Source organism: Sciurus carolinensis, chromosome 14 (genome assembly GCF_902686445.1).
Source record: "Sciurus carolinensis chromosome 14, mSciCar1.2, whole genome shotgun sequence".
Classification (NCBI taxonomy): Eukaryota; Metazoa; Chordata; class Mammalia; order Rodentia; family Sciuridae; genus Sciurus; species Sciurus carolinensis.
The window spans coordinates 33,063,440-33,090,007 of NC_062226.1; the positions used below are offsets into that span (position 1 = coordinate 33,063,440).

A 26,568-nucleotide genomic window follows, 5' to 3' on the forward strand; every position below is an offset into this window, starting at 1 on the left:
ACTTGGTTTTCTGCCCCATAATTAATGAAATCTAAATAATACAGAAATTAGTACTTGCAAACAGGAACTTGTAGGTAATTGGAGTGACTAATGCTAGGTGGGAGGAGTCACGAGGGGTCTCCTCCTTTTTGGGTGAAGAAGCTGGCAGCCCAGTGAGAGTAAACTGCCCGACAAACCTGCAGCAGCTGCTTTGAGAGGTCTAAGGTCAAAGATGTGGAGAGGTTGAAGTGTGTTGGTCATTTCCTGTGTCCTTTAATGAGGAACTACCAGAAAGGATGTTTCCATTGAAGCTGGGCTGTTTAAAAGTAGAAGGGAGCAGCAAGTGGAAAAAAGAAATTCCTTCTATGTGTAATAAGATCCCAAGAGTGCAGAGGGTTTGATGGTCTTTTTCTTTAAAGAATTACAAAAGCACTCCTTGGTGACAGGACGCTGGAGTACAGACCTGGAGAAGGAGCTTTGACTGCAACTCAGCCCAGCGCTTCCTCATCACTCAGCTGAGTAGCTGGGAAGCGGAAAATCCTCTGAGCCCGTGGGGAAGAGCAGAAGTCACTCAGAGATGGGGCCCGTTTTCAGCTGCCCAGTGATTCTCCCATGGGTCCCATGGCAGGACCCATAGGAGAACAGGAAGATCTTACTCCTCTGCCAGCAAAATGCATTTTGCTGTCCCCATCCAGAAGGAAAGCATAGAGGTTCTTGGCTGATGACAACTGGAGACGCTTCCCCTCTCCCCTTTTATTTATGCTGATGTGTTTATTTTAATTTCATTTGTTTTGTTTTGCAGTGCTGGGGATGGAACCCAGGACCTCATGCCTACTAGGCAAGTGCTCTGCCACTGAGCCACAACCCCAACCCTTCCGGCAGTTTTAAACAGAAATTGGGTAAATACACAGAGTGGTCTGAGGTATCACAGAGTCGCAAGCGGCAAGAAGCGCATGAGTATGTCCTTCAGGCTTCTCGTCTGCAACCTGATCAAAGGACTGCCTTTTCATTTATTCACCATATATTTAGTGAGCAACTGCTAAGTGGCAGATACTCTACTTGGGACAAGAATAATGAAGAAAACAAAGACTCAGAAACAAATCTTGCCTTTATGGAGTCATCCCCACACCAGGAAACAGCAGCAGTGTCCAGGCAGCAAGCCGGCTGAAACCCCAGGAATCACTCTCCCGTAACAGACTTCCTGCAGGGCTCCTCTTCCCGGGTTCTTCCAATCTGTCTGCTCCTAGCCACCTCCTCTGCTTCATCCACGGCCGGAGGTCGTCTTCTCTCACTACATTATTACCACAACTGCTCCTTTTGCTCCCCAGTCCTGGCCGCACCCACAAGTTACAGCGGTTCTTCTAAAACAAGACTTGGTTCACATACTACTAAACGTCATAGATCTGCCAAGAACTAACATCTAGATGGGAGCATGTATCTCAATAACAAAATTCATGTGAGCTGCAGGAGGTAAACGGGTTTGTGAGTCTCTCTTGAGGTGTATGAAGAGTCAGTTTGGTTTTGTGTTTTCTGACAGGGGAAAATGCCATGATGATACATCCAGTTATCTAATCTACTATCTCAAAAAAAAAAAAAAAAAAAATCAGATGGGGTTGTGACTCAGTGGTAGAGCACTTGCCTAGCACGTGTGAAACCCTGGGTTTGATCCTCAGCACCACATAAAAGCATAACTACAGAAAATACAATTGTGTCCATCTACAACTAAAACTTTTTTTAAAAAATCAGTTAAATTATAGAAACTCTAGCAATCTCTTAAAGTGAGCAGACATAAAATCTAAAGAACTCATGCTCTGTAGCTGCCTGCTTGCTGAGTTCCCCTCATTTACTCCTGTTCCAGCTCCTGCTACTTCCTTTTGCTGCTGGGTCACACGAGGCTACTGTGCCCCTCAAGGCCTTCCTGGGACACTCTGCCCAGATCTCTATGAGCCTGCCTCCTTTGCATTGTTCAAAAATAACAGGATGTTCCCTGGGATTTTCCTGTTATCTGAGGATTCCAGCTAAAGCCCAGAGGTGGGACAATAGAACTCTAAGCATGCCACCTTCTCAGAGAGAGGCGCACCATGTCACCCCCGACCCCAAGCCTTACATACTGAACGGTATCAGATATATCCTACCAGCCTTCCCCCTTCCTGCCTCCCTAAAGTTCCTGAGATGGTTGAGAAGTGTGGGGGAGAGGAGTTAGGGTAAGAAACATCTGCCCTGTGGGGACTGCAATGTCTGTGGTAAGGGGTGACCAGTCCCAAATATGTGGGAAGAGCAGGACCTTGAAGAGGAAGTGGTGGGGGGATCTCAGGCCTGGATCATCTTCCTTTCTATCTTCCTCGAAGTCAGGATCCCAGATGAGGGCAGAGCAAGAGAGAACAGCCAGAAAAGGAGTCTGAGATTGAAGTCTTAGAGGAGTGGACTTTCTATAACCAGGAAGTTTCACAATCTTCCTGTGTCTGCCCTGGGCCTCTGTGCCCCCTCTCCTTTCCACCTTGCTCTGGGGTGGCAGGGACTGTGTTTCCCAACCTCTGACTCAGCTGACTCCTGGCTATATGGTCCAAGGCAGGCACAGGCAAGGGACTGGACACAGAAGGAAGGAAAGGATCAAGATACTGCTCCTCCACCCTCTGTCTCCAGTGGCCTTGCTGACTTGGGCTCCTCCTTTATGTCCCCAGACCTAGCTCCATCCAACTCTTGGTCTTTGATCCCAGCCTCTGGCTCCAGTAACACATGCTCCTCTTGATAATACCTGGATAGACTTTCTGTCCTCAATTCGTTTATTGGCTTTTCCATCACCATGTAATTAATTATCTACATTGAATTTCCTCTGTTTCAATTACTTAAAGTGCCTTCTGTGTTTTGACTGGACTTAACAAATACACCTCCCTGGATGTCTACAAGGGTCTATGCTATACAGGACTATGCCATAGAGATAGCAGAGTTGGGAACAACAGTTACAAGAAATCAAATAGTGTTAAACTTATCCCTAATCCAGACATCTTAGTAAACAAACAACAAACACCTCAACTTAAATGTCATCTCTTCCGAAGTGTCTCTTCACACTGGTGAAGGTAGCTCCCCTACCCCCATTACACTCAACCCGTCACCTGTCTGTCTTCTTTAGCAGTTTTCGGTATGACCTGAATTCACCTCATCTATTTATTTGTTTGCATGTTTATTATCTATCCCTGATGCTGGAATATAAGATCTTCAAGGGCAGTTCCTCCATTTTTGTACATGTATGTGCTCAAGATATCATTGATAATTGCCAGGCTAACATTAGGACCTGATTGGTTGGAATTGACACCGCCCCTTCCCTCCCCCAGATGCTGGGCTTGCAGCTGGATGAGAGAGTTGACTCACTTTGGTGGTCAACCCCTAAGAAGACGGTGAGTGTATTTTTCTTGTCGGTGAGTTAGAGCATTCTTGAAATTGTGTTTGTGGAACTGTGTATGTGGTGTTGTCTGTTGAACACCTAAGTGGTGGAATGCAATGAAACCTTTCTTTTCACTTGTCAATTCTTTTATCTTGTTTCTGTAGCATCCTCCTTTCTTGGAGAAGTGACTCTTATCCCATCCATAAAACTAGCTAATGTCAGGGGAGGAGATTTTTGATATTCTTTTAAATTTCATACACGATTAGTAAAATACTCAGGTTTTTAATTTATTTGTGCATCAAATTTTGATCATCACATTTTTCATAACACATTATCCATTGTGTCTATATTTTAAAATCTAAGTTTATATATTGTACATGGAATATTTTTTATTTCAAAATGCCTTCTGTACTCATGGTTTATATCTTTTTCATTATAATTTTATATGTGTGTGTGTTTTTTTCTTTTGCCAGAAGCCTAGTTGCCAGGTTTGACAGAGGTCTCCTGTACTTGGGGACCATTTTAAAGTCACCCAAGCCCTGAAATACTGTGGCAGTTGATCTGATAACCAGAGTAGCTACTAAATGACTAGTGGGTGTGCCGCACATACAGCACTGATATGCTGGACAAAGGCACCATGCACATCCCAGGGGATAGAGTGGGACGGTGTGAGATTTCATAACAGTGCAGAATGGTGCACAATTTAAAACTTAGGAATTCTTTGTTCTGGAATTTTCCATTTAATACTTTTGGACTGCAGTTGACCCTGAATAATTGAAGTGACAGAAAATTAAAGTGCAGATGAGGTGGAATTACTGTCTAGAACAGATGGGGACTTGATGAGAATGGGGGCGCTGGCTGCTGAGTGGGATTATAGCAGGTGCCTCCTAGATATGCCTCATGCCCCTCTGAGGTCAGCCATAGCTCTGACAAAACAGTTGATTCTCCTCTGGCTGCCGGTGTTCCACCTCAAGACTCATCTCTGGTCTTTCTCCCAATGCCAATGCAGAAGCACAGGGGAGTCGGTACTCTTGTGGGCACCTCACAGATGCTCCAGCCCTGTTCATCAAGTGGACACTTTGCGAGATATTCTGCACACTTCACTGAGGTCCTATTGGAACTTAATGCCCACTGCTGACAGTTTGACCTCAATAATATGTCCATAGATGAACTTGTCCTCTTTCTCTGGTTCGCTCTTGCTATTTCCTCACTCTTGCCTCCTATACCAAGACCTTGACTTGGGCTGTGCCTTGGGGGACACCAAGACACTCATCACCACAGCCTGGGAAGGGCTTGATGTGGACACACAATAGGGTTGGTGGTGGAGCTTCCATGCCAGCTGCTTTCCTGCTGGCAGGGGGGTGACCTGAAGATAACTGCAGTTCAGAGACAAGAGAAGACCCTATACAACTTAGGAACAACTGAGACCAGGCCGTTTTGCCGTGGGCTCTTTGAATGAGAGTGACACCATGAGAGGAAGTAGCCTCCTTGAACTTACAGTATTGGGGCATCAATTGGCAGAGACCTGAATCAGAGGTCTGTTGGTTTCAACACTTCAAGTTGGGTTCAAGCATGTCAGAACCCGTATCTTTAAGACCGCCATGATGTCAGCAGAGTTCTCAGCAGCACCAGCTCACCACTAACAACCAGGGCAGCATGGCCATCCTGGAGGTGAACTGGCCACAGGGGTACTCCTGGGTTCCCATCTCCTGTTAGTTAATTTCTGAGCCAATATAAACCATTTGTAATGATTTAGCTATACGGCATCCCCAAAAGTTCATTGAAAGAAAATAAAAGAATGTTCAGAAATTAAATGATTGGGTGGTAAACATAGGCACCCAGAGGAGGTGGTCACGGGAAGTGTACCTTTGGGGTTAATACTTCCTTCTTGTTGAGGGAGCACTCTCTCTCTCTGCTTCCTGATGACCATGTCCTGAGCTGGTTTCCTCTACCTGCTCTTCTGCCATGATGTTCTGCCTCACCTCCAGCCACAGCAAAGGACCTGGGCATCTAGGACTGAGACCTCTTAAACTGTGAGCATGAAACAAACTTTAACATCTCTAAAATTGTCCTTGTCAGGTCTTTTGGTTGAAGCAGTGAAAAAACTGACTAAAACACAACCCTAGAATATTTGATGGAAAAAATTTTGAGTGACTGGGCCTCACAGTAATTTCACACCCAGGGGTCCAAACTTTTAATTTAGGTTTTTAAAGAAGCATGGACCTGTTTTATCATCACAATTTGGTAAGGTCTGGAATATACTTTACAACAGCATTGTTTACAATTATTTGGTTCAACATTTCCCCAAATTCAGTCACTCACTACTATTTTAACAATACACCATTTATACTATTAGTTACCTGGTATTTTTCTTTCAACTAACACATAATTTTTAAAGAGGTAGGTACTTACTTAAACTGCATATTAATAAAAATGAATGTGAAATTATGGATTGGGTATCTGCCTGTATTTTTTCTAACACATGTTAAAACAAATATATAACTGTTAAAATAATAACCACTTCAACTCAGATGTGGTACACAAACTACACACTGGCACACATCAGTTTGTACATAGCTACACAAAACTCTGGCATTGTTCCTCATTAGATTTCTAGTATGTTATGATATCCTCTACTTTGTTAGATTTTAGTTCTCTGTCAATTTCCATTTGGTTATAATTCTTCCATAATTTGTTTCTTAGTACCTGGGGACTGTGATTCTGAGTCTCACCAGTCCTGAAAGTATCTCTTTTGTTCTCAGATAACAGAATGGGGAGAGTTGTGGAATTTTAACATGATTCTTAATCAACAGGATTATTTATTCATTGGCCCATTATCTAATTTTTATTATTGCAAGTGAGATTCCAATGCTAGTCTGAATTGCTTTCTGTGTGGAAGTTTGTATGACTTTAAGATTACCTTTAAAATTCTACCAGTTTTGTCTTTGGGTGGATTTTTTTGCAACAATTCTTCCCAGGACTCAGTGAACCATTTCAATCCATAGAAAAAGCTCCTTCTGCAGCTTAGGAAACTTTGTTTCAATATTTGGTTAATAGATACTTCCTTCCATTCTTCTTTCTTATTCTATGACTCCTATTATGACAATATTGGAACATTGTATCTATCCCTCTTCTTATCTTATCTCATCATGTTATCTTTCTGCCTGTGTTCTGACACAGACAAGCATGAGAAAATCATATTAATGCTTCTGATTTTTTCTAAGAATTCACTAAATCAGGTTTCAATAGCATAGATGCTGCAATTCTATTTTATTTTGGTTAAGTATGCAGGCATTTTTTATTTTTAAGGCGTGTTCTAGTATCCCATTTCATGCTTCTTTTACCTTCTGAAATTTCATTGAAAATGCAAATGTGAAGTTTAAAAAGTTCTCTATTATTTGCTGGCATAATTCTTTTTAAATAGAAGCCATTGCTCTCTCGATCTTCTATTTCCCATTTTGAGGCTGCTGGACCCCCTTCAATGACTGCCTGGTGCTTGCTGCTGTTTACGATTCTTCATAAATATGAAGCCTACACGGACAAGACGGGCAGCCCTTCGGGTGCTGTTAGCAGTTGTACGGGTGTCTGTGAGGGTCCCCAGCTCTTCCCCAGCTTATCATTGCCTTCAGCCCCTGCGGGCGCAGTCCATAAGTCACAACACAGCCAAACATAGGCTTGTTCTTTGCTGTGGTTGTGGGATATCATCACACCATGTTCATATGCCCCTGAAAGCCCTCAAGGTTTCTGCCTGGTCGATGATGTTCTCCCTTTTTTAACAGCCATATTACAGATTGTCTTCCTTCCTCCTCCTCCCCCTCCTTCCCCTCCTCCCCCTCCTTCCCCCTTCCTCCCCCTCCTTCCCCCTTCCTCCCCCCCCTTCCCCTCCTCTCCTCCTCCTTATCTCAGTAAGATCGGAGGATGTTGTCCTTAAGTTCAAATTGTTATCTTGATATCAGGCCTGGTGGTTTCCTGTCAGATTAAGCCTGAAGCAGCAGGCTCCAGGGTGCCCTACCCAAACACTTCCAACTTCAGACCTGAGAGTGTTCTCTGGCAACATGAGCCCATCTGCCAGTGAGTAGCAGACTGGAATTGGAGGCAGTGTCCTGCCCTTTCCTGCTTTTCAGTGACTGATGAGGATCAGCATACAAGTACCACAATGCCTTTGTCCCCTGGGTTGGAAACTCTAAGGTGCCAAAATACATGGATCCCAGAGTCTCCTCAGAGGAGGGTATGAGCTAGTTACCCACCGTGGTAACTCGATGCGTACTTGACAATCTGTCTTCCCTTCCCTGTCTCACTTCCTGGGTGTTTCCTAGGATCTCCTCCCACGGAAACTGCTTGTAAAGGAATTCCCATCTAAAGGGGAACCCAAATCAAAACAGATGGAGTGTGTCAGACTTTTTAGAAAGCATCTCTCATGGTGTGGAGAATGACGGAGCAGAGAAGCTGGAGCCCAGGAGATGAGTGGGAAGGTATGGGCAGCGGAGCAAGTCACACAGGGTGGGAGAGAAGCCAGTGCCACGTTGTCTCTCAAGAAGACCACCATGTGCAGCAAAGCTAGAGCATCCCAGAATGTCTTATGACATCTTGACATTTAAGAATCAAAGTGGACTGGGCACAATGGTGCATACCTATAATCCTAGTGGCTCTGGAGGCTAAGGCAGGAGGATCACAAGTTCAAGGCCAGCCTCAGCAACTTAGTGAAGACCTAAGAAACTTAGCAAGACCCTGTCTCAAAATAAAAAAAAATTAAAAAGGGCTGGGAATGTGACTCAGTGGTTAAGTGCCCCTGGGTTCCATTCCTGGTACCAAAAGAAAAAAAGAAAAAAAGAAAAAAAAAATCAAAGTGGTTATTGTGTAAATATCCTAACTTTGCTGGACTCTCTAGCACTTATTTTGGGATTTGTTGTTGTTATTATTAGGATGCACTCAGTCCACATTTGTTGAGTAAATTGACTAGTAGACAGGATTTTGAATATTCCCAGCACAAAGAAATGATAGAAAGCTGGGCGCTGTGGTGATTGCCTATAATACCAGTGGCTCAGGAGGTCGAGGCAGGAGGATCGAGAATTGAAAGCCAGCCTCAGCAACTTAGCGAGGTCCTAAGCAACTCAGTGAGACCTTGTCTCTAAATAAAATATAAAAAAGGGTGGGGAATGTGGCTCAGTGGTTAAGTGCCCTGGGTTCCATCCCTGATACCAATAAAAAAAAAAAAGAAATGATAAATGTCTGAGTTGATGGATATGCCCATTACCCTGATCTGATTGTCACACATTGCATCCATTTAATAAATTGTCATCGTATCCATAAATATGTATAATTACTGAATCAATTAAAATAAAGATTATATATTAAAATATTTATCAAATGAATGAGTAAATAACTGACTCTTGGGCCTCTGGTTGGATGGTGGTGTCATTCACTGAGAAAAGGAAAGGAGGAAAAGGAGCAAGTCCGGAAGAAGAGGAAGGTGAACAACTTCCTTTTACCAACATATTGGACAACAGGGCACCCTGCCTCTTCCTGGAACTCATGCTCTGAGCAGAGTTTTGCAGGGGGGCAAGTCTACGTAGTAATCATTGTGGTGCACACACCTGCCGCTCAGAAGGAACTGAGCCCTGCTGTCAGGGCTGAGTCCTGAAGCCCTACTGGGCCACATGGAAAGAATTTAAATGGTGGATTATGGGAGGGTGAGCAGAGAGCCAAACCAGCCAGGGTGGATCTTGGGATAGTGGATATTTACCAACAACAGGCACCATTGAGGCCATGTTGAGTCACACCCCTTGGCTTGGAGGTGGATGGAAAACCAGGCAGACTGGAAGGCGCTATCTAAGAAGACTGGAGGAAGAACCCCTTAGCTACTCCCGGGGACACCTGGACAGGCCAAAGTGGGGAACGCTGATGAGATGCTTACTGAGAACCAAATCTCATTCCCAAAGCTTCTAGGAAGTCAACTCAAAGGAGAGTAGCTTCCATGACTGTCCCTATTTTACAGATGGAGACATTGAGCTACAGGGAAGGGTTGAGAGTAAGGGATTGTTTTTAGTTACATGGAGATTTTTGGTAACTTGCCTATGATTATGTGGCTAGCAGGTGGCAGAGTCAAATTTCAAATAATGGGCATGATGGGTTTAAAAAGTGGGAATATCACTTATCTTTGTACCTCCAAATAGAAACATGGTCCTGGATACAAAATAATTATTCAACAAATATTTCTGGAAGGATGAATGAATAAACAAAGACCTTCTTGACCTTTCTCAAACATGAATTTGTCCCATCTCTTGCTTTCTTAAAATCTTCCCAAGATGGCCCACCAGTTGTTGAGTGAAAGTCTAAATGTTTTCATTTAGAATTCAAGTCATGACCTCAATTCTGCCTATCATTCTACTGTGACAACCCCCATATTCAACCCTTCCCTGAGTGTGGTAGAAATTTTTTTTCATCTTCTCAACTTTCTATGCCCTGTTTTCTGGTCATTTCAAACCTCCATGCATTCTGGACATTATTCTTCTTTCTAGTGGAGCTGCCAATTGTTCCTGGGCATACAACACAAATGGACCAATAGGAGTCCTTTCCAGGAGTTGATGTGATCCCAGAGGGGAGGGGAAGACCTCCCTTTCCTCTTAGCCACTCTCTAGGGTGGTGGGGTAAGACATGTTGGGAGCAGCCTGCAATCACCCCTGACACATGAAGGAATCTTATCCTCTGTTGGAGGGAGGGAAGCAGATACTGACAAAAGCAGAAGCAAGCAAAGCAGAGAGATAGGCAGGTAGGTGGAAGCGTGCGTGCACATGCACACACACACACACACACACACACACACAAACACACACACACACACACACTAGACAAAATGACCATGATGACCACATTGCTTGAGTCTCTGCATCCCCTATCATCATTCCTGGAGCTAATATATTCCTTTCTTCTTTTTTTAAATTTTTTTTCCCTTTGTTTCCTTTGTTGCTAATACAAAGTGTTTTGTCTAATACTTAGCTATACAGGGTTGCTGACAGTTTCCAGAATTTTTCTACTTATATCTCTTCCTGATTCAAGTGACACAGTGCAAGCCACATGCGATCCAGGGGATGTGAGAGCTTCAAAGCAGGTTTATTTTTCTAGTTTTCCTGGTTTTGCTTCAGGCTATACCTTGTGGCCACATCCGGGTTGGCAGGGGAATTCCCCTAGGCCTTCTCCTTCACAATCTCTCCCCCCAACCCCCATAGCTTCCAGGTTCCTTTGCCCCTGTGCCCCACCCAAGTCTGCTCCTCGTGGGCCCTGGTCCCTGATGTGAGTTGGTAGTCACTTTTGTCCTGGTTCTGTTACTGGATAGGAGACTTTGGAAGCTTGAGGCTGCACCTTCAGACCTTGGGGGTCTGCAATATGGACCCAAGGCAAGTCCAAGAGAACTCCAGACCGAGCTCGGCTTCCCAACCTTACGTACACTCGCGACTGTAGGCAGAGGGTGGCGTGAAGGCGTAGACACCCTTCGCCATTGTCTTTTAGCTGTGTGACAAGATTCAGATGTGAAGCAACAGGTGTTTGGAGGGGAAGTCGGAGAAAAGGCAGGCAGGTTTGGGGGAATGGAGGTGTCACAGAAGCGCTGCCATTGGGGAGGAGCAGGCCAGACCCAGTGATCAAGACCTTGCAGAGGCGGCGCAGGATATGAACCACACAGCCCAGCAGAGGAGCCTGTGTGGCTTGCCTCAGTGACCACAAGGGCACCATGTCCATGTGACAGGCATGTGACAGGAGCGCTCAGGTGGAGGCCTATGTTCAGGGAAAGGTTTTAAATAGCAAGCCAGGATTTCCACAGTGGTTCTGAGTCTGTGTGATGCTGAGGTTGACCCAGGCCTTTCTGTGTGTGGAGAGGGGGATTGTCTCCTCCAGGGCATGAAGAAGACTGAGAGGCAAGGTCATGAGCCTCATTGGCCTTTCCTGGGGTAAGCACAGGGGGATCTCTTCTCTCCCTGGCTTCTCCCCCAAATTCCATCCCACCTGCCTTTTCAGTAGCCCTGGGCCAAGTTGGCTCTGATTAAAAAAATGGGTGACTCCTGTACTTCATGACCATCTGAGCCTCCTGTCCCCCCTCCCCATGAGGTTTCTGTTCAAAACCACCACTGAATGACCCCCTATCGTTCAATGGGTGGGCTAGTCCTCAACCATCTCTCCCAGCGCTTCCCAACTATAGCGGTCTTCATTCCATGACACATCAGGAGGATTCTCACTGCGCTTCCATTTGTGAAACCCCTAAATGGAGATTCTGGGCTGCCCTTCCCTTTTTTTTCTCTTTATTTCCTTTCTTGTTCAAGGAGTATGAGGGGGAATTCACTTTGCCAAGTTTCTGGGCCAGCCCAGATGAATAGGAGGAAATATCCCAGCATGCCTCTTGTCTGGTGACTATGTTTCTCCTAAGAGTCAAACCAGAGCCAGTCACACACTTGGAGCTGGGAGGAGGCAATCAGGCAACCCTGCACTGTGGTTCCTTGGAAAGATCTTGGGTAGTGGAGTCAGATAGACACTGGGTCTGAAACCGGCCCCACCACATACCAGCTATGTGACCTGCAGCAGATAAGTTTTGAGTTTCAGCAATTTTTTTTCACTTGTAGAGATCAAAATACCTCCTTTGCAGAATTATTATGAAAAGCAAATGGGAACTCTAATAAGTCTGATGTGTAATAACTGGAGCCAATATTGTGCCTGCCTCATCCCAACCTCCTTGAGAGACAGAGGCAGCCACGTTCACGGTCACACACTGTGGCGTGGCAGAATCACAGCCGGTCCTGTTCCCCATTCTGGGGCTCTTCCGCCTGCCCCCCACAAGTGGGAGACAACAGGCAGGAGCAGATGAGCATGATGGGAAGAACTTCAGTTCTCTGATCACCACCTGAGGGCTAGCACAAGTGACAGGATTAGCAAAGCCACCCCAGGTCATTTCCACATCAGTGGAGAAGAATAAAGGAATTAGGCGGAAAAAGTCAAACAGAAAAAAGTGCCTGGAAAAGATGTTTTTATGTTCACTTACATGGAAAAAAATCAAAGTATACAGCATGAAGATGTACGTCGCTCAGAAAATTCATCTCTATGAACCTGTTTGTTTCAGTTGTAGTTATAATTCAAGAACTGCCAAATGGAAGTCATAAAACCAGCGGTGGGGGATGGGGAGGAAGGCCACCAAGGGAAAGGTAGTAATTTTGTGCTATTTCTTTTCTAGTTTCAGATAATTTAGAGCTTCAACTTTTCCAGCAACTCAGAGTTATATAAACAGATGCCATACTAAAACATGATTGGGTGACAATGTGAAACTTCCACAGCACGATGGCAATAATATTATAGGGGGAAAAGTCCATTAAAGTTTGATACTATAAGAAAGACTAATAGGAGTATTTGAGCAGTTCTGTTTCTTGGTATGAACAGCAGTTGCAAATGATGGGTGTACATGAAATAATAAAGCATTCAGTTTGCACATAACTTAGAAAGGGGTAACATTTCTAAACACTAACTTTGCAAGAAAACATGAAGGACATCTTACACTCAACAACCATGGTTAAAAGAGGACATAATTTCCTGAAGGTCACAGTGGGCAAAAGGCCTAGCCTCTGGCTTTCAACTTGCTCTTAACCTGTGTTGGAATATGTTTACACTGCACGAAGTTCACTGCAGAATCTAGCACCAATAAATGGATCAGATTTGGTCTTTGATCTGAGTCCTTTCTGTCTTCAGTTTTGAGTGTATTGAGGTATGTTTTCTTTGGTTGTTTGTGAACAAATGTGTAAATTTTAAAAACTGTAATATTTACAACGTTTGAACATTTTAGATTTCAGTGTCAACTCTTCACATAAGAAAAATTGGAAAACTCTTTAACAATCATCAAAAGGTCACTACTTCCTAGCGTCTGTCAAGAAACTGTTTTCGATACACAAAACGATGAGCCTATTAGCACAGCTATATGCTTGCTGGTCCAGAATCTTCCCAGTGCTCAGTGGGGAGGCGAATCCTGTGACTGTCATGTCTGAAGTTCGCCATGCTTCACAGTATTTATCCACAAGACGGACGCCATGGGTGTTGGAGCCATGCCAAACGACCTTCTGGGGCCTAAAAAGTAATTTTGTCATGTTACCTTTTTTAAAAAAAATATATTTTGTTGTAGATGGACACATTTCCTTTATTTTATTTTATTTTATTTTTATGTGGTGCTGAGGCTTGAACCCAGTGCCTTATATGTGCTAGGCAAGCATTCTACCACTGAGGTACATCCTCAGCCTCTGTCATGTTACTTTTTGACTGACACATCTTGGTAAGCAAGTTAGCATAAGTATAGTGAATCATCTCAAACTCCTTGGCCCCCAACGATCTACACCAGATCACCTCTCTATCTCCTCAGGGCGCTTTCCCACCTTCTAAACACACTCTAGTCCAGTTGCACCCAGCTTTTGTGAAGTGAATCTGAACCATGGTTCACGAGGTCCTTTTGTCTACAGTGGCCCTGTTTTCATTTTTAGACAAGTGACTCCTCATCTTTCAAAGTCAAGTAATGTCTCCTCTTGCAGGAGGCCTCTGATTCTCAACCCTATGTGAAAATGAGTGCTTCTTCTATGTTCTTTTCATCGTATCTGTTTCTCCAGTTCACAATCACAATAATTCGTCTACAAGCACAGTTTAGTCTTGTGTCTGTCTTCCTTTGCAGACTGGGAGCCCTTTAAGGGTAGGGGCCGTGTAGGTTTATTACTGTGCCTTCCAGGCCTGGCAGGCCCTGTTATGGAGTAGACACTGAGGAAAGGATTGCTGAGTTGCTCTATTCTGAAAAGCACACATAGTTGGAAAGAGGTAATTCATAGTATAGAATTATAGGATCACCAGGAGTTACATCACTTATCACATAAGTGCCCACTGCACAATGCGTTTTCACACATATTCATTTTATCTGCACAACAGTCCTGTGGTATAGACATGGTTATCTTGCCCATTTGAGAGGCAAGGCAGCTGAGGCTCAGAGAGCAGAAGCACACTGCCCACGGTCTCAGATTGAGCTACTGGACCCAGGTCTTCTGGCTCTAAGGACCGGGCTATCTCCACAGTCCTCAGCTGTCTCACTGTGGCTTGACATTGGCAATAACCCAGGGGGACAATTGATAAAGTCATCCTACTGTTAGACTGCTGTCTAAAAGTGTCTGTGGTACTGCTTAACAGGGCCCACCCCACTTACCAAGACGGATCTGTCATCACATCCCGACCATCAAAGGAGTATATTGGAATATGTGTATTGAACTGACCTCCTTGGCCAGAAAATATCGAGTCCCAATTATTAAAAAGTACTTGGCCCTATGAAGAAAAATAGCATATTAGAATTATGACACATACCATTGACCTGCAAATGGACTACCTTTTCTCATTCTTCAAAACCCAGATGCCACCTTACACTGAAGACCCAGCCCCAATCCCAGAGCCTGGATGGAACAGGAACTTAAAAATGGTTGTGGTTTGACTTTACTATTGGTCCTTGGACCCTTCTGGGTTTACTGTCTTGTTTCATGAGGCAATTTCTCTTATTATAGGTGTATGCAAATCTCCCCCTCAACAACAGTCTGTCTTAGGTCTTTATCATTGTTATTTAAAAATTTGTGTACTGAACTTCGAATTTGTGCCAGGCCTTTAGCCAGTTTCCACTGGGCGTGACGTGGAGATGAAGCTAGTCCTTCTCCTGCAGGAAGGAGCCTGGCCTCTGGTGGATGGAGGAGAGAATGCCATGGCCCCGGTGGGGAAGGTGGTTGGAGAGGACCTGGGCTGGGGATGAGGGTACTGGCTGCAGGGTCCACATGGAACTTACCAGCCTCCAGGTTCCAAACTGGGAAACTGGGGTTACATGGACCAAAGGGTCCTGAAGAACTTTAGAGAGCTAGTTAGTCACCAGGATGTGTGCGAACAGCAACAGAGCTGTCCCTCTGTGGCCTTAAAGGAGTCGGCTATTTCCAAGGAATAATCCAAGAATCCTATGTATCCTGCCTTGCCATCAAATGGGGTGGTGAAAGATATGCCAGGCTTTGGCAGGCTAGGTGCTCAGAGAGTACCAAACCAGAGTCTAGGACAAAGCACCTCTGCCTTGCAACCAGTGCCCCCACTGTGCGCGAGAGGTACGCATCAGATGCCCTAAGAAGCATCTGATTTCATCCTTCTCAGGTGGAACCAAGAGCCCCAAGCAAGGAGGTTGACTATAGTTTGCAGTGACTTCCAGCAAACTTCTTTCTTCCTCTGAGTCTCAGTTTTCTCATATGACAAACTGGGAAAAGAGCAGTGCCCATTTTCATTAGAAGTACCCAGTCAGATAATAGATACAAAGTGTTTTATAAACAAACAAAAAGCTGTTTTAATGAAGAGGTTATAATTCTTCTTCCTGTCTACTCGAAGAGCCAAAGACCATACAAGCAGGAAGGAACACTGTGTAAACTGAGGGTAAACTGAGGTCCAGAGAGAGGAAAGGGACCTTTCAAAGTCACACAGACAATCAGTAAAAGCAATGGGCCTTCATGATTGACGTCATGGAATGGCAACTGCTTTGATCCCTCTGGAGTTCGCTGCATCCACAGGCAGTGAGACAGCACTGATTTTTACCTTGAGGTTCACTATTGGAAGGTTGTATCTCTCTGCTTTCCTTACAATTGTGGAGAGATCTTGCAAGTGGGAAGATAAGAATGCTCGGAAGGTGGACAACAGTCCTGCAGCTCTGGCCTGCTGGAAGCACTGAAAATCAGCCCGAATGTCCCCAGAAAATGGTGTGTTCAGAGCAACCAAATGTAGCTGGGGGAAAAAAAAAGAGAGAGGAAAGACGGGTCGTTAGAGTTGCAGGCCAACTCCAAGTCCTTGGCCAGCTTGGGTCCTGAAGACCCCGGCCTTCTTCAGATGGGAGGCAAGTCCCAGTTAGTCTCAGTCTGTCCCTGCCCCACATTGCAGTCACAGTCAGCTGGACCCTCCCCAGGGAAGGAGAGCCATGCTGTCCGGAGCAGTCCCTTTCCACTCTCTGAACAGCCATATGACTGGAAATGTCTTCCTTAGATGAGAAAAGAAACCAAAAAGTTGCTCAAGTCAATTAAAGCACTTCTGAGATCTGCTTCCAACCTGAGGAGCACATGTTTGAGACCTCTGTACTCGCCCCTCGCTCAGTCTTCAACAGGGACTCTAAGCTGGCCTTGGTCCTGGATCCCAGAGCTTCCTGCTACCAGCCCATCCTTCCTTCTCCTGGATGGCCTGGGGCTGACCACAGGAGAGCCAGGGGAAAGGCACTGAGGAGGGAAGGACATGGCTTTATTACAAAGACTGCTTAGTCTTGGATTGGGTCTTCTGGAAAGTAGGGGTCATAGAACAATTCCAATCTTACATCCTTGACACCTTGTTCAACAGCCAAAAATAAAAGCCCTTCTGTAGCCTCTCATGCTTTCTCTGCCCAAACTCAGCATCCTCTACTGTCCTCTTTGCCAGTCCTTTCTGCAACCCCTCTGGAATACAGTCCGTGACCGAGGAACCCTCATCTCCTGCTAGCCTGTCAGTCTCATCTCAGGATTAACTTTCACCTCAGCACCATAGAGCTGGGGAAGGCAGGACTGGGGCCCAAACCATCAAAGAAGGGAAACATTTTAAAATATTGTAAGCCAGGGGACATGACATGGGCCTACCGTGGTGGGCAGGAGGGGGCTGGTGTTTCTCTCCCTGTTTCTGTGCTACCTCTCGGTTCTGAACAAAGCCTCTGCATGTCACAGCAATCTGTGTCACCCGTTGGCATCCTAGTGGTTTTCAAGTTCCCAGCTAGTTGGCCACAGTTAGCCATGAGCTACAGCGCCCAGAACACCCACGCTGTCCTTACACTTCTCTGGACATTTCCCTCCAATTGCCACCCCTCCCATTCTGCTTAGGACAGATCCAAGTCTGCTGCCTCCCCGACTCTACCTCTTAATACTCCTTCCTGATTCTGCCTTCCCCACCAAGCTAGATGGTCTGCCCTGGTGGTAATGAGGCTTCCCCGGCTGGTCTCCCAAAAGGAGCATTTAATGGTGTACATTCCCAGCCATCAGGATGGGGAGGGGGCTTCATCAAGCCGCCCACCAGGGCTACTTCTGGGTCCCCAGACTTCAGACCTCACCCCACACACAGCCTGGCCCGCAGATGCTCTCACCATCTGGCCATACTGTTTTTCTCCTTCTCGTACACCTGAGCCTCTGGCACCCGAGGCAAGGACGCTGTGCTCTCATCATGCTATTCTTTAGAAAGCAAACGTCCCCCCCAAAGCTCCTGTGTTCATTCAGGAATGTTCAAAGTAAAATGATTGGATCATGAGAGCTATAGCCAGATCAGTCCATCCTAGTTTGAATGGGCTGACTGGGTGGCAACTGTGGGCAGGAGGAGTGTGACTGGTCACTGGGGATGTGCCTTGGAAGGGTGCACCTTCCCTGTGGTCCTTTCCTTTCTCTCTCTCTCTCTCTCTCTCTCTCTCTCTCTCTCTCTCTCTCTCTCTCTCTCTCTCTCTTCCTCTCTCTCTCTCTCCAGACCCCACTGTGAGCTCAGCAATTTTCCTCTGCTGGGTCCCCCACAATGTGCTACCTCAACTGGGACCCTGAGCAATGGAGTCCAGTTGTCTATGGACTGAGACCTCTGAAACTGTGAATCCCAAATAAGCTTTTCCTCCTCTAAGTTGTTCTTGTTGGGAATTTTAGTCACAGTGACAAAAACAGCAGACTAAAACACATCACCTTCTCCCCAGAGGGCTTCTGGTGCTACATCAGAGGGCATTCCCAAGAGGCCTTGGTGGAATAAGTCTTCCCCCTTACCAAGGGTCATCTAAGAAAGGTGCAGGGCAGGTGCAGGGCTTCCCTGTTGCACCTCTAAGCCCACCCTCTCCTCCGTCCTTAAGGAGACACAAGAAAGAGGTCTGGAATTACAGTCATTTGTGAATGGTGAGGCTGGGGGCTTGTGCCCGCCTGTTTGTGTTTCTCTAATTTCTGGAACATTTTTGTAATGAATAGTTACCACTTTTGTGTAGACAACGATGTTACAATAATCAAAAACGTTAAAATGGCTCTTTTGTGGGTAGTCATAGTTCTGGCAAAATTATAGATAATTTACTATTTTGTTCATCCTTCCTAGAAACTGTCAAAATTTACTACAATAAACACACATTACTTTTGAATTGACAAAATACTACTTCAGAAACCCATTAGTCATTGCCCTAGCTTTTTGGGGGCTCGTTAAAGGGTTACTTGGGCTCCCTTCTCTCTCTCCTCACCTCTCATTTAATAATCAACTAGGATCTCATAACTCATGGAAATGCTGTATTTTTCTAAATTCAAAGGACACCTTCTCGTTCTTTCTGTGTGCCTCCTGCACCCTCTGACTCTGATGGCTACTCCCTGGCTGGGCCGCCGCCTTCCTCTCTGGCCAGGCCATCTCAGTTTCCTCCTCATATTTCTTCCTTTGATTCCTTTTTGGTCTTGCTCTGTATAGTCCCAGTCCATTTCACTATCTGGTTTCTTTTTCAGGAGCCCTACATCCCATAATGATTGCTCTACTGAGTACTTCTGAGTCTATGTCTCTAGACCAGATCCCACTGCAGGTATTGGACCTTCATATCCCACTTCCTGTTGGCCATCTCTACTTGGGGTGTCCTGTTAGCACCTCAAACTCACCATGCTTCTTCAGTGCATTCCTCCCTGGTGATGGTGGCCCTGCAGGAAGCAGGTTTCTGGTGTCTTTCAAGTCCCTGCCTGGTCTTTGACACAGCCACACTAAAAGAGTGGCCTTGGGCCTTGACCTCATTCTCCTGGTCACTTTTAAATGGACTGAGAGTGGTCAGTTGACCCAAGAGAGATCACAGAGACTATCTCTCCCAAGACTCTGAATTGAGTCGGGTGGTGTTGGACTCTGCAGCCGGAAGATCACAGAGACTTGGTGCAAGACAAATGCCACAGCTCCCCAGGGCTGCATGACAAGCTCATGCAACCTTTGTCTCTGTGTGGAGAGGGCTGGAGGGGAGGTGGGGAAGAGACTCTTACAGAAGAGGTCTGTGGAGAAAGTAAAGCAGACTAAACAGCAGGGACAAGAGTCCCCGGGTCTGGTTACACTTCCTGCGATAGAGTTCCATGAATTTCCTCTATGATGAACCATGTCAGTTATCCATGTTCTGGTGAGGCAGAGAGTATCAAAAACTAAATAAGTGATTGTTTATGTCAATCAATGAATAAATGAAAGCTTATGTCACGCTTCTAATTTAAATTAACCAAGGAACAGAGTGAGGGTCTCTAATCTGAGCAGTGCCAGTGATCTCTGGGAAGGGCCTATGTGCACTTGATTACCCGCGCAGAAAGCTGGGCCTCGTTCCTAAGCTCACCCATCCTCACTGCACCACGACCAATTGGTGACCACACTGGTCACTCCTGCTCCCTTCATGTTTCTCGGGCCTGCCACTCTTCCATATATTCACTGTTGTGTCCCCCATTCAGATAATATAGGATTCATATAAAGGGTCTTTGGATGCTGGTTCCTACACTTTCTGGTTCATTTGTACAATGTGACCAAGGTAATTTCTGAAATGCCAATCTTATCATACCCCTTTCCTGCTTTAAATCCATGATTAGTTCCCCACTGCCCACCAAAAAAAGGTCAAAGTCCTTATCTTGGCTTACAGGCCTTTGATGACTATCTCTAGCTGACTGCAGACTAAACTTCTCCCTTTTCTGCTTTGAACTCTTATTATTCCTTCAGCCAGACCGAAATACTTGCAATTATAGGAATGCATAGCACTTCCCTGCCTCCCTCTGTTGCATCTTTCCTGGAATTCCCACTCTTCCCCACCAGACTCACTTGCAAACTCTATAGTCCTTTAGGTCTTATTTTAGCGGTTGCCTCCTCTAGGTGAACCTCTTTGACCTTCCTCTTAAATCCAGCATCTTGTGTTTGCCTCATGCAAACAAGCTGCTACACTGTATTGTAATTGTGTCTGTTTTATTTGTCTCTCTGGCTAGTCTAGAAGCATCTGACAGTAGAAACTATGTACTAAGTTCAGGGCCTAGCACACTGTAGACAAGTAATCAGCATTTGAATTGTACTTACAGCAGGATTCTCATAATTGGCACTTAAAATAGGGTTCAGTGGAGGCTGGTGCTGATATGGCTGTTACATAAAAGAGGAGAACAAACAGTTCAGAATATGCATTCGATCTGTTCTTCAGAGTACCATGAGGTGCAAGTTCAATGTTTCTTGGGAAGATACTTTAAAGAGCCTGACTTTGTCTTTAACTGGCTCTTAACTGTGAAGAGTGTCATGATGAAATGAAAAAGCCATCCTCAGAAAAGTAGAGGATGCCTTGAGCCAAGGAAGCAGAGGACCCATGCTTAACAGCCAGTGGGTTCACTTAGTAGAGCAAGTCACATCTTCAAAGCCTCGTCATCTGCAAAGCAGAGTTGGCAGTAGCAACCTCACTGGGAAGTAATAGGGATTAAAAATGAACCATGTCAGTTACCCATATTATCATAAGGTGGAGAGTATCAAATATTAAATAAGTGATTTTTTTATGCCAATCAAAGAATAAATGGAAGCTTATGTCAATCAGTGAATGCCTAGCCAATTCAAAAACTGAGTAAACCAAAGCTAAGAGAGGGGAAGCCCTTGCCCAGAAAGATTCAACTGCTCGGCAGGAACAGGAGGTCTCCAGCCAGTTCTCCTTGCACAACGGAACATGAGAACATTCTGTTGGCACCTGGTAACTTCTGGGTTTCCACCAGATGCTAAACCATGCTCAGCTGGCTGTTAAGAGTTTGGAGAGCTTGCTGTTGGATACCAAGGGGGACTTAGGAAGTGCTGATGAATGCAGAAGCAAGCAGCGAGTCAGAGAAGCTACTCACGTTGCTGGAAAGTGCTGGGGGTGGAGGGCTGTCGGCAGGAATGGGGATCAGTTCTCCCAGCTTTATGGAAAAGAGTACATTGAAAATGAGACATCAATTAGAAACTGCTTATCTTTGAAACAGAAAAACAGTATTTAGGGGAGTAGATTATTATTATTAGAGGGTATTTGTTAAAGGAGTTTTAAGAATTACCTGTAATTTTTTCCAGCCATCTCGAACGCGAATGAAAAACTCAGCGCTGTCCCTCAGATAGATGAACGTCCCTTCTATGACCAAATGTGCTTTCTGTAGCATGTCGTTCATATTGCTGAACGCAGTGACCTGTCAGATCATTTTAAATTCCAAACTCTGCTGTTATCATGAGAAGAGTGTCACAATTTGATAAACTGGCTTCTGTAAAGCCAAATGAGAGCCGTCCCCTCAAATTCAATAAAAAGGCTATTGTGCCATATAGAAATCTACAGCTTCACTAATAACTAATAGGCATTCTTTTTTATTAAAAAAAAAACAACAACACATATCACTTTGAGACCCAAATCTAGATTATAATAAATGAATTAAAACACAGAAGATAATATTCTATGAATGCAAAGATATAACAGAGTCGTCTGTTGTTGGGCTGGGGTATTAGCAAAATCATCAGTGAGCTTAGCCATTTCCATTTGTTTTCATGCTTCTTGATGGTGTCCTTCCATACCACTCCTTAATGAATTTCAAATTTACTTTCATTTATAATAAGAAATACAAGCAAGTGGGCAATTATACTTAGGTCTTAAGTTTTTGCCTAAGTGAGTAGTTACAATATTAAATACAGAATAGAAAACTATAATAGGGCTGTGGTTGTGGCTCAGTGATAGAGTGCTTGCCTAGCATTGTGTGAGGCACTGGGTTTGATCCTCAGCACCTCATCAATGAGTAAAATTAAAAAAAGAAAACAGGGGCCCGTGATTTTTCTGTTCTGAAAATTGCCAAAGATTAGACAGCCATGTAGCATATTTTGAAGCTGACTTAGAAGCTGCAGAATAATCTATCAATTGGCATCCCACTCATCTGAACAGATAACAAATTACCCTCTACTGTTTGTGGAATTGCACCAATTCTGCTGCCATGGAGTCCTAATTCCAAAATAAAAGGAGTGCCAGCCCCTGAACATTGTAGTCAAAGTCTTAAGTAAACCCATTCAAAGAGGGATGATGATCACACAGTGATAATGATACTGACCAAGTTTCTGGATCCTGGAAGCCCTGGCTGTCCTGGAGGGCCGGGTGGACCCGGAAGAGCCACGGCTAAAACAAAGCAGAAAAGAGAAGTTACAAAAAACGCACTCTGAAAAATGGCCCAGGTGTCAGCTCATCATCCTCGGTGTTCACAGCCCTCTCCAGTGCCAGAAGGCAACCCACACTGCAGCTGTGTCCTGGTGCTCTGGACCCTGCATGTAACATAGGTTTGATTGGTTTGGGGAAGAACTGAGAGTCTTCACTGTCACCCTGATTGAGCGAGGCCTAGGACTCTTCAGGTTTATACATGAGTCAATCCTGTTGTTGTTTGTAAAAGCCAGTTTAAGTTGAATGGTCTGTTACTTGCATCCAAAAATATCCTGATTCATACAATGTGTTTCACCCAAGAGACATGCACGTGACTTCTAAATAGAGGAAGTGGACTCAGAAAGAGGAAGAGAAGGGGTAAGGCTGTGGGAAGAAGCCAGGTAATGCAGTGACAGGAGCCTGGGCCTTGGGGCCAGGAGTCATAGACATTTCCCTGCTGTGCAGCATTGAGCAAACAGCAAGCTCTCCCAGCCCACTTCCTCATCTCTGAGATGTAAACAGGCATTTCTTCTTTATGGGTTCTGGCAAGAACAAATAGAATACAGACTAGAAATATGCTTTGCAGATTATATAGCATTAGGCCAGGGATTTTTAGCTTTTGAAGAGTCACAGTGCCTTGAAAATCAGATCAAGATTACTGCTCTCTTCCTCAAAAAAATGTGTGGGCGCAGACACACATGCATGCATACACAGTTACACAAAAAATGTTAGTGGGATGACAAATTCCTAAGGCATATCCTCGAACTCTCTAGGAGTCCATGATTCTGCAACCAAAAACCCCTTGCTTTAGGCAAACATTAGGAAGTGTTATTACAGCTATTCCTTTGTTCTTCTACCTTTCTAAGCCCCTGCCAGCTCCCCACACACACCACCCCAAATCTGCAAAGCTTTTGGCAGAATTAAGAATGTTTTTGCAAGTCCTAGTAAAATTATTGTATATGACGCTTTAGGTCATTGCAAGCAAGCCTTCAGTTCCAATATAGAACTTGAACATCCATACAAGTGTCTAGTGGGCAGAGGTCTAAGGGGAACTTGCACCTGGATCCCAGCCAAGACTCCTTAGTATGTGTGACCTTGAGCAAGTAAGTCTCTTCTCTGAGCTTCAGCATCTTTAGACAAGGAATGAAGGTCATAATAATATCCATCCCATCTCCCTCCAGGGATAATGACTATGCAAGTGTATTTTAAACCGTGACTTGCCATATATTATGTGAGGGCAACCTTTGTTCAATGCAGCAAGGTGTCTTGGGGCCCACAAGTGTAATACTTGATGGACAACAGACTTTGTATGTTACCCTCTCTCCTTTGCCTCCGCCTCCTGCACCTCTGGTTTGATCCACCCAGTACCTTCTTTGCAGGACCAGGGTCCTCATCACCTTCTCTGGAGGTCCTCCCCTTCACCTCCTCCAGAAAAAGCTATGGTCTCATGTGATTCTACCTCCTGATCACAAGTGATTTGTTCACGATTGGCTCCTAGCTCAGAACAGACCACTGAGAATCCTTCCCTGGACTTGCCTCACCCTGAGACTTTTCAAAACAGAGAAAGAAGGTCAAGATTTCTAGCTGACAGTGGAAACTGTAAGTTGTCAGTGACCATATTTCTCTCATGCAGAGGATGTGGTCTGTGGTGAGGAGTGTGAAGTCAGCACACAGAGAAGAGCCCAACAAGGGTGGCTAGAGAATCCTTGCAGGGGTCCTGGTTTCTCCTGGGCTCTGGCTGTTCTTTATCTTCCCTTCCCATGAATGGAGGGCTCATCTTCTCTTTCACGGTCAATACATTTTCTTTTTGCTTGAGCAGTACTTTGCTGTTGCTTGCTTACAACCAAGAGAGCCAAGGCTAAGTCAAAGCCCCAACCTCAAGGTCACCTGTGTACAGCTCTTCCTGCTGGCCCAGACTGTGGTCTCTCCCAGGTTTGCTCCCGGCACACCTGGCTCATGCCAACCCAACCAACAAAAACTTATACATTCATGCTGTTACTGCTGGTATAGTTTGAGCATCTCACCTGAAATGCTTGGAACTAGAAGTGTTTAGGATTTCAGATTTTTTTTGGGGGGGGGCGGGTTTTGGGGTATTTGCATGTACATAATGAGATATGTTGAGGATGGGACCAAAGTCTTAATATAATATTCAATTATTTTTATGTACATAGACTGAAGGTAATTTTATATAATATTTTACAAAATTTTGAGCATTAAACAAAGTTTCATGATGTGGAATTTTCTACCCATACCATCATGTCAGTGATCAGAGTTTCAGATTTTGGAACATTTCAGATTTGGGGTTCAGATTAGGAATTCTCAACTCATATTAATATGTTTCATCATGTGCATAGTAAGAATAATGTGGGCTTTGGAGATACACTGATTGAGTCCTAATCCTGTTGGTGCCACTTATTGGCAGTGTGACCTTGGAAAGTTTTCTTAAGGTCTCCGGGTATCAGTTTCCTCACCTGGAAAAGGCAGGTGCTAGTACTTTTCTTGAAGTGTTGTGAGAATTCAACAAAACACTGTAGTAAAGTGATTAGCAAAATGCCTGACATGCTCAGTATCTGGATGTTTTCTTCAATTTCAGCCATTTTGCATTTGAGGAACTGAGGTACCAAGGGATGAACAGATTTTTAACATTGAGGGTTATGATCAACACTGGTTCTTAGCTGGTCAATTCCCTAAGGCATCGACAACACAGGAAGGTTCTGCTCTACATGAAAAGATGCTCAACAGCATTAGTTATCAGGGAAATGCAGACCACAACCATAGTGGGTACTACCTCACACCCATTAGGATGGCTGCAATAAAAAGATATAATAAGTGTTAGTGAAGATGAGGAGAAATCTCAGTCCTTGAACACTATTGGTAGGAATGCAAAAAATTGTGGGTGCTTTGGAAATGGTTTGGCAATCCCACAAAAAATTAAACATAGAGTTACCACAAGATCCAGATTTTTTTTTTTTTTTTTTTTGGTACTGGGAATTGAACTCAGGGCACTCGACCACTGAGCCACATCCCCAGCCATACTTCATATTTATTTAGAGACAGGGTCTCACTGAGTTGCCTAGTACCTCGCCATTGCTGGAGCTGGCTTTGAAGTCTCGATTCTCCTGTCTCAGCCTCCCGAGTTGCAGGGATTACAGGCATGAGCCACCCAGATATTTTATTCCTAGGAATATGCCCAAGAGAACTGAATACTTACATTTATATAAAACCTTGTTCACAAATGTTCATAGCAACATTATTGATAATAGCTGCAAAGCAGAAGCAACTCAAATGTCCATGAACAGGTGAATGAATAAACACAATGTATATGCTTCAATGGAAAAAAAGGAACCATAAAAAGGAACAAAGTACTAATACACACTGCAGCAGGGATGGACCTTGAAATCATTGGGGTAAGTGAAAGTAGCCAGACACAAAAGGCTACATGTTGTACGGTTCCCTTTGCAAATCCAGAGAGAAAGATCAGTGGCTGCCAAGATCTGGGAGCGGTTGTGGGGAGGGACAGGTAACTGCGAACTGGACCATTTGCTTTTGTTGTGATGAAATGCAGAATTGGTGGTGAGGGCTGCACAACCGTGTGACTGTATGAAACGCCGCCGATTGCACCCTTTCGGTGGGTGAATTTTTGATATGTGAATTATAGCTCAATTTTTAAAAGAGAAAAGAAAGAAGGTTCCACCCAGGAAACAGCCTGCTGTTGGAGGATGTGGCACCGACGTGCCACCCAGATGGTGACCCTGAGCAGAGGTAGGGGCCGCAAAGTGAGGGCACCACTCACAATACTAACCTGCGCCCAGGATCGCCGGAGGTCCTGGGGGCCCCGGGGGTCCTGGTGGCCCAGGAGCACCAGGTCTTCCAAAGCCAGGGGGCCCAGGCAGTCCAGGAACTCCTGGGGGTCCCTGGGGTCCAACGACAGTCTCCCCTTTCTGTCCCTGTCAAGGCAAACACACAGGAGTGGAGGAAAGACCACTAACCACTGCAAGTCCCACCTACTGCTTTTCCG

At 44.9% G+C, this 26,568-nt stretch overlaps 1 protein-coding gene across 1 annotated transcript in view; it reads right to left on the minus strand.

Annotated features, from left to right (window-relative positions):
- Positions 1-12,354: 12,354 nt before the first annotated feature.
- The window catches only part of Col15a1 (collagen type XV alpha 1 chain), a 108,337-nt gene continuing 94,123 nt past the window's right edge, over positions 12,355-26,568 (minus strand). The window contains exons 33-40 of the mRNA XM_047524937.1: positions 26,353-26,497; positions 22,468-22,532; positions 21,439-21,567; positions 21,247-21,306; positions 20,456-20,515; positions 15,971-16,156; positions 14,568-14,683; positions 12,355-13,456 (exon numbers count right to left, since the gene is read on the minus strand). Coding sequence (XP_047380893.1) covers positions 13,243-13,456; positions 14,568-14,683; positions 15,971-16,156; positions 20,456-20,515; positions 21,247-21,306; positions 21,439-21,567; positions 22,468-22,532; positions 26,353-26,497 — 975 coding nt within the window. The 3' untranslated portion in view covers positions 12,355-13,242. The remainder of the gene's footprint in view (positions 13,457-14,567; positions 14,684-15,970; positions 16,157-20,455; positions 20,516-21,246; positions 21,307-21,438; positions 21,568-22,467; positions 22,533-26,352; positions 26,498-26,568) is intronic.